General features: G+C 50.0%; 1 protein-coding gene across 1 annotated transcript in view; it reads left to right on the forward strand.

Moving 5' to 3' along the window:
* Nucleotides 1-3,091: 3,091 nt before the first annotated feature.
* The window catches only part of SLC25A47 (solute carrier family 25, member 47), a 7,908-nt gene continuing 2,626 nt past the window's right edge, over nucleotides 3,092-8,373 (forward strand). Inside the window, exons 1-3 of the mRNA XM_006839526.1 lie at nucleotides 3,092-3,119; nucleotides 6,834-6,877; nucleotides 7,180-7,251. Coding sequence (XP_006839589.1) covers nucleotides 3,092-3,119; nucleotides 6,834-6,877; nucleotides 7,180-7,251 — 144 coding nt within the window. The remainder of the gene's footprint in view (nucleotides 3,120-6,833; nucleotides 6,878-7,179; nucleotides 7,252-8,373) is intronic.

An 8,373-nucleotide genomic window follows, 5' to 3' on the forward strand; every position in this document is an offset into this window, starting at 1 on the left:
CCCTCACTCACCCAGCCTCCCCAGGGTGCCTGTCCCATGCTGGGTACCATGGTCATGGAGACAAACCAGGCTTGCTCCTGCCTGCCAAAATCTCAGAGTTGAGCAGGGAATTGTGTAGACCTGTGTAAAGCAGCCTAAGCAGAGAGGGGACCTGTTTTCCACATTCCGCCATGAGAAAGGGTAACGTTTGGGCACGTTTGGTCAGGTGAAACTTGGTTGTGGTGCCTTAGAGAACATACTTGTCTCAGATGTCACCTTCCTAACCCTGCACTGTCCCCTGCTCTGCCACGTCCATCCCTTGTTCCTCTCTGCTTTGTTCGCTCCTGGCACTAGCCAGCACCTGATACACTCGGTATGTTGCTTATTTATCTTGGGGATTGTTTGTCACCCTCCCTAGAATGTAAGACCTGCCAGGGCAGGGACTCTGGTCTGTTTTGTTTATTGCTGTTCCCCCAGAAACTTGGCACACTGTGGGTGGTGGGTGGGGACAGGCTTTTGTCCAGAGAAGAGAGGGGGCAGGTGAAGCAGTGAGTGGGTGTGAAAGTGAATTTGCAACGCACAGGACTGGATTACTTAGTAGAGGTGAGGCAGAGGGGAGAGGTGTCCAGGGCAACTCCCAGACTTCAGACACTACTGCATCATCACTCCACAGAAAATGGGGACCAAATGGGTCCCTTCTCTTTCCATCGACAGCATGATTCTCATTGTTGAAGGCCCTGGTCTCTCAGAGGTAGCATCTGCAATTGAACTCATTGCCCAGATCAGGCCTGTCACCTCCTTCCTTCTAGACCCTATGCTTCTATTAATGCAGCCTCAGCATTTGGCTGCCCACTTTGACAGAATCATACTCAGATCGTTCCCTGAATGGCCACAGACATGAGGCAGAAACAATTCTCATTTAGCAGATGCAGAAACAGAGGCACAGAGAGGTTAAGAGGCTTGCCTGAGGTTGCACAGCCATGAATGGCAGAGCTGGGATTTAGATACACAGTCTGACTTCTGACTATTTGCTGAACTTCGTCTCTTTAAAGGCCAGGATGGACATTCAAACTGGACTTGGACATCACATCTGTCCTTTGCCCTGTGCCGTGGCAGCTGGCACTGCCCACCCTGATGGGCTGGGGTTGTGGCCCCCCTTTGGTCAGCACTCAGTTTGCTCAAGGTTGACATGCAGGCCAACTGTCAAAGGGCAGGGAAGCAGCTGGACATGCGGCTTCCTGCCCCTCCTCCTCCGGCCAGTTTTCTGGTCAATAGGGACACTTACTCTGGTTCCAGTTGTGAGGCTCTGGGCCAGAGGCACGGAATCCCTGGTATAAACAGTTAACTAAATAGTTGGTGGTTCAAATCCAACCAGAGGCATCTCAGAAGAAAGGTCTGGTGATCCGCTTCTGAAAGGTCACAGTCTTGGAAAGTCATGGAGAACCAAACAGTAGTTCAGTTTAACTGGTAAAGAATGTCCACCTTGAGCATTGTGTTTTCTCAAGAGCCATTTACATAGTATCCAATTACCAACAGCAACTATGTAAATGGGGGACTTATTATGAGATGGGGGACTTAGGGGTCAGTGAGTTTACGTGAGGAACAACTCAGAAAAGGAGGGAGGATGAATATAATCCATGTCACTGAAATGTGTGTGTTGAAACTGCTCAATTGGTGTATGTCTTGCGGTGTATAGTTTCAACAACAACAAACATAAAACAAGTGGTAAACAAAAAAACCCTATGGGGCAGTTCTACAGTGGCACGCATGAGGCCATCTGAGTTAGAATCAACTGTGTGGCAGCTTGTTTGTTTTTATTTGGTAGTGGGGAGGTGGCTAAGAGGCATAGTATCTCTGAGCCTCAGTATCCCTTTCCAGGGCTGCAGTGTGATTCATGCTGAGGACATTGTAAACTGTCAGGTGCTAAATTCTGTAAGCGCCCACAACATTGATGGCTGTGGATTTGGGGTTCATTGGCCTCAGGTTCCCCTAGTTGATTTCTGGGCATCAGACAGGAGGCTTGTGTATGATCTTGGAGGTATCCCCCTCGGGGCCTCAGAGGCTGCCCTTTGTAAAACGGGGTCATCAGCCCTGTCTTCCTTTCTCCTGGAGCTGTGACAAGCACCCTCTGAACTTCTGAATCTGTGCAGGGGGTTGTCCATGTGAGGGATTCCCATTCTTACAATGATCAGTCAGCCGATGAAGAAACCTTTCCCTTCAGGAGTGCTCTGGACAACTTGGTTGGGGACTTGCAGCCCCCGGCAGAGAGGCTGGGACGGCTGGGTCCTTGCCACTCGGGGTGGGCGATGGGCATCTCCTGGGAGCTGCAAGCAGTCCCTCCCCGTGCTGAAGCTCCTTGGGGACAAGGGTAGGGTTTTATACTCTTTTGTGCCATCTCTATTCAGAAAGTGTTCTTTCATGAATAAGTGTGGGGCTTTGAGGTTCTCGGGGCCGGAAAAAACGGTTGATGTTGAGTTGACCTCAACTCATGGTGGCCCCCATGTGTATCAGAGTAGAATTGTGCTCCATAGCATTTTCAGTGACTGACTGTTTCAGGGTTTTCTTCTGAGGGATGCCTCTAGGTGGATGAATTAGAACTACCAATCTTTTGGTTAGCAGTCCAGCACATTTGTTGTTTACAACACCCAGGGACTTCCCCAGGGCAGTGATTCTAGGTAAAGCCGGTGTGTCAGAGATGCCCAGTGGACAGGGTCAGGGCCTGGGCTCGGGCCGTGAGGGGTGGGGCATCCCAGCCCATCTCCACAGGAGGTGATGGGACAGAGTTGCTGCTTCCTGGGAACCTGCCATCTCCTGTGACCTCTCACACACTTTACCAATACCTGGGTCCTAGGACAGGGGTCCTTGACTGGGTGGGGGTGGGGACAGCTGGGAGAGTGTCCAGCTGCCCAGTGCATGGGCACTGACCCACCTACCTCCGTGGCCACTTGGCAGCAGGCGCCCTGCTCTCTGACCTCAGAGCCTGGGCCCACGTATTTAAGGCCTGCCAACAGTGGACAGAGGATTGTTGGGGCCACCTCAGTGGTGGCTGCAGGCTTCTCCCAAGCAGGCAGATAGAGCCAGGGCCCACCTGCCCACCTGTCCCACACTGTCCATGGATTTTGTTGCTGGAGCCATTGGAGGTACAGACAAGGGGGTAGGACGTGTTGGGGACCCAGGAGGGGCTGGGGGCATGGGACTCTGCCTCAGGACTGGGTGGTTTGGATAAGGACCTGGTGTGGGGTCAGTGGGATCCAGGCTGGGGATGTTCCGAGTATCACAGGCATGCAGAGGGGATAAGTGGACATGGGAAGGAGCAAGAGGTCCTGGGAGAGGGTGGAGAGTGGGTCTGGGTGGACAGAGGAGAAGAGGCAGCAGGGTTGGTGGCCCCAGCCTCACTCTGAGGCCACATTCTGGACTTGTTCAGTGTTTTCCTCCCGGGAGGAAAGGTTTATTGTAAAATATGGAGCCAGGTGAATAACGGGTTTGTTGGGAAAGTGCCATCGATCAGCAGACTGCTGATGCGTTGAGCAACATTTCCTGGCCTTGTTTGTTTTTCGAAACTGAGAGGGTGGTTTATCAATACTTCGGGAAATTGTGTGGGGGTCAGGAGAGGTGGGGGCTCTGAGCCTGGGGAAAGAGCAAGGTGTCAGATCCTGAGTGTGTGAGTGGTGGGGGTGGGGTTATACTCATTCCCATCCAGGCTTTCTGGGGTCCTGCTGTCCAAAGCTGGTCACTTCCCCAGATATTAACTGCCTAATAAGGAACGTATTCTGAAAAATGAAAGGTTGAAATCTTGTTAAGATTATGCTTTTGAGGCATTTCAAAGGGGACTCTATATTTTCACATACAAGAATTTTGCTATGTTAAAAGAAACCTTAAGGAGCTCCGGTAGCATAGTGGTTATGAATCAGGCTGCTAACCTCAGGGTCAGCAGTTCGAAACTACCAGCTGTTCTGCGGGAGAAAGATGAGGCTTTCTGTTCCTGTAAAGATTTACAGCCTCGGAAACCCTGTACAGGGTTGCTATGAGTTGGAACCGACTCCACGGCACATAACAACAACAATAAGGAGGCTTAGAAAACGTACCTGACTTGTCCAAGGTCATGCAGCCAGGAAGGGCACCTGAGCCCACTGCAAGGCCTGTGTGGAAAAGGTTCCTGCTGCTGGCCTGGGCTGGACCTGCCCTTGAGGAGCTCTGGTTCTGGAGGGACAGCAGCAAGACTCTGACCAACAAGCTTCTAGGCACAGAGGCTTCCCTGAGCAGGGAGTCTGGGAGGGCTCTAGAAGGGCAAGGCTCTTGTAGGGCTTTGACAGATGAATAGGAGTTTGGGGGAGTGTATATGGTAAGTCAAAAACGTTTGCTACTAGAGTTCCAGTTCGTACGTGCAAAAGTTTATTCCAGACAAAATGTGTTTGAACATGTCAGTGGATGGCCACAGACAAGTTCTCTCAGTAATAAATTTGTCTTAGTCTCGTTAGGGTGACTTCAAGAAAAAGGTCCAATCAAAACACTAACTTTCAAGGGGATCTGCTGGGCTAGTTTCATTCAAGGCAGAGAGGTCAACTCAGAAGATGACAGCAATTGTCTTCTGAGACTTCATAGGGGTCATCTTGATAGATTTCTTTCAAGGATTTAGGATGATCATGGGGACTTACGAGGAACAAGTTTTAAGAAAATGGAAAACTGCAGGGATGAGAAAAAAGACCCCAAGTTGTCTTTTTCTATCAAGACAATGCACCTGCTCATTCTTCGAGGATAGCAAGGGCTGTCTTACAAGAATTTTGTTGGGAAACCTTACTCCATCTACCCTGTAGCCCTGATCTTGTCCCTTCAGACCTCTTTTTGTTTCCCAGAATGTTTCAAAGAACATTGAAAATGTATATGATTTGAAACCCTAGAGGATGCCAAAACCGCTGTGTTGATTTGGTGTTAGTTGAAGAGCACAGAATTAGAGAGATGGAAACTCTACCTTCAGAACTGTGTAGACCTAGATGAAGTCTAGGCCAAGAAACAAGAGCTTCGCTTTGTTTAATAAAGTTTCAAAACCTTTAGTTTTTCGCTTTTTCTTGTGAATTGAGTGAAAGTTTACAGAGCAGATCACTAGTTTTACATTGCTTGGTGATTCAAGCAGTGAATCATCTTGTACAATTAAACAAATCTCCTCAAGGCAACATCACTCAATTCACTTCTTTCATATGTTTCTTATTTCCCCACCCTTCTGAATTTTGTCCTTAAGTAAATGCCGTCACTTTGGATCTCAAATGATTGACCAGTCTATGGTGTGTGTACCTCATTAGTGTTGCTGTCCCCCGAGACTGAAGATTAAACCACAGGGGTGGGTTCAATTCCAGACCCGAAGTGTGACCAACGGCCATAGTCTCAGGATTCTAAGTTTCTTTATGACCAATAAGCCTGACCTTTTTTAAAAAATATTTTATTGTGAATTATGTGATAGTTTACCTGTGAGAACATTAGCTTTACATTCATTCTATCATATACTATTTCATTGTCATGGTTACAATCCCCTCCATGCATCATCAACTAACCAGAGGGTATACACTACAAGCCTGCCCCCTGGTTGTCAGCACACAGTCGCTCTCCCTCTCTGTGTCTAAAGTCCCCAACTGCTCCATCTCTCCATGTCATCATTTCTACCTCCATCTCAGGCATCACTGCTTCTCTGGGTAGGGTCCTGCTCTCGACTCTTCTCCCTTCACGGTCCCAGGGACCTCTGCTCCTAGACTGAAAAGTTAATCACTCCCCTCCTTGCTATAAAACGTCTACCTTTACATTTCCAACCCTCACAATCAGTCCTGATAACAATTATTCACTATTGTGTCACAAGAGATCTATCTTTAAAAAATTTTTTTAAATGAGTTTTGTTCCACATTTTCTCCCACCTTGTCCAGGACCTCATAATGTGATCCCTTTCAGAGCAGTGACCAGGCCCCATGTAGTTTTTCTGGTCTCATGGTTGTGGAGACTGATGCTCACGTGTTCCGTTAGTCTACTGAACTAATGGTTTCCAAGCGTCTTCAGTTTTCATCACCCTTCTTTCCTGCAGGCAGGGAGACGCCGTACATGACCTGTAGCAATACTTTATGACTTATTCCTTGAATATACCCAAGTTCCATGATCAATCATTTGCTTCATACATACATTCATTCACTTTGTTCTTCTACTGATGCATATTTCTGTGGTCCTGGTTCACAGACCTCATGTTCCTTACTGTTTTCAGATGACCCTCACTACCCCCTCAGGGACCAGCCTGCTCCTTAATCAGGTCCCTCAGGGCGGTGCTGGGAGCGTACACACTGAAGCCCTGGTGTCAGGAAGGGAACAGGGAAGGAGGTTGCATTCGCTGCCTCTCTGTGAGGTGTGTACTCACCATCAGCCTGTCCCATTCAAACCAGTGGCTCCGAGCCATCCTGGCTCTTCACAGGGTCCCTGGTGTGTCTGGATTTTTCGTGTCTGGATCTTGCTCTGGTCTTGCCTCCCTGCTGCCCCCACCAAAGCTGTATAGTCAGGTCTCAACTCACAGGCTTCAGCCTGAGGCCAGGGGCTGACTTAGAGGGCAGCGAACGTGGCCCAGTGGACATGGGGACCAAAACAAGGTGCCAGCAAGGAGATCTGAGTGCCCTTGGCTTCCAGAGGAGCTACCATTGTCCGGAAGGAGGGGCAGCTGGAGTCAGCATGGCCAGCTTCCTCATCTGCCAGTACTGATGGGATGCAGGAGACAAGCAGGGCTGGGGTGGGGTCTGCTCTCCCTGGAGTCTGTATGAGGAAACCTCCCCACTGCAGCGCCTTCCTGGCCGCCGCCCACTCTCTCACCACTACCTCTGATTTCCTTCCAGGCGTCTGCGGTGTTGCTGTTGGCTATCCCCTAGACACAGTGAAGGTACGGTGACCGCTAGACTCTACCCATCCCGAGGCCCCTGCTGGGTCTTGGCCACCCTTAGTGTCTCCTCTGCCCATCCATAGCCAGAAAACCTTTCTAGATGTTAGACAGACAGCCCTAGGCCTCCCTGACTCAACTGCCTCCAATGGCTCCCAGGGTCCTTGGGACTCTCCATCCCTCTTTCTCACTCCGATGCCAAACTTGTCTCATCCTACACAGACCTCCCTGTCCCTGTTCACTTGGCTCCTGCTGGTCTGCCCTTGGCTTAAGCCACCCTTTCCTGAAGCCGACTTCTCCCACAGGTCAGGATACAGACGGACTCGAAGTACACAGGCATCTGGCGATGCGTCAGAGACATATACCGTCGAGAGAGGGTAGGTCTGGGGTCAAGGGCGTGTAGGGGGCGTAGGACCTGCCACTTACCAACCAGCCTCAATTCTCAGAGCCTCAATCCTGTCATCTTCCAAATGGGAGTGATTGTACCAATCTCAGGGAGCCCTGAACCTAGGTGTGGGCTCTCCAGCCCACGGGGATCAGAACGAAGCCCGGCACCCTAGGATGGAGAGCATGAGGCGTTGGGGTGCTTGGGGTACCTGGGACTCATGGGAAGGTGGTCTGTCCCTCCAGGTTGGGTATCCCTTTAATACAACAGAGTCCCAAGGGCCCAGCTCAGAGCCTCTCAGAGGAGGGGCTTTTGTGAGCTGAGGGACATATAGTACCCACCGACATTTTCTGCCTCTGGAGCTAGTGATAGAGCCCTGGATGTGCAGTGGGTTAAGTGTTGGGCTGCTAACCTAAAGGCAGGTGGTTTGAATCCAGCAGTCACCGGTTAGAGACAAATGAAGACGCCGCCGATACCCTCTGTGGAAGTTCTAGTCTCTTATTGAGTTGCTGAAGGAGCTCTGGTAGCGTAGTGGTTACGAGTCAGGCTGTTAACCTCAAGGACAGCAGTTTGAAACTACCAGCGGTTCCGTGGGAGGAAGATGAGGCTTTCTGCTCCAGCAAAGATTTACAGCCTCGGAAACCCTGTACAGGGTCACTATGACTCAGAACCGACTTCACGGCACATAACAACAACAACATTGAGTTTCTGAGTCAGAATCAACTCAGAGGCAGTGGGTTTGGTCTTGTGGCTTTTTGGCTTGTTGAATCTCTGGTTTAGTGGGCTGTTGCTATCCCACTTTCAGTGCATACTGCCATCTTGTGGAGGTCTGTATAACTGCATGAATCTAAACAACTCTGGTAGCGTAGTGGTTACGAATCGGGCTGCGAACCTAGAGGTCAGCGGTTCGAAACTACCAGCCGCTCCGCGGGAGAAAGATAAGGCTTTCTATTCCCGTAAGGATTTACACCCTCGGAAACCCTGTACAGGGTCGCTATGGGTCGGAACCGACTCGACGGCACTTAACAACAACAACATAGAGTCAGTGTACCAAAAAGAAATGCTCACAGTTCAGCCATGTCATGAGGTAGCATGTGATCAAGAACGAATAGGA

Source organism: Chrysochloris asiatica, unplaced genomic scaffold, assembly GCF_000296735.1.
Source record: "Chrysochloris asiatica unplaced genomic scaffold, ChrAsi1.0 scaffold00025, whole genome shotgun sequence".
NCBI lineage: Eukaryota > Metazoa > Chordata > Mammalia > Afrosoricida > Chrysochloridae > Chrysochloris > Chrysochloris asiatica.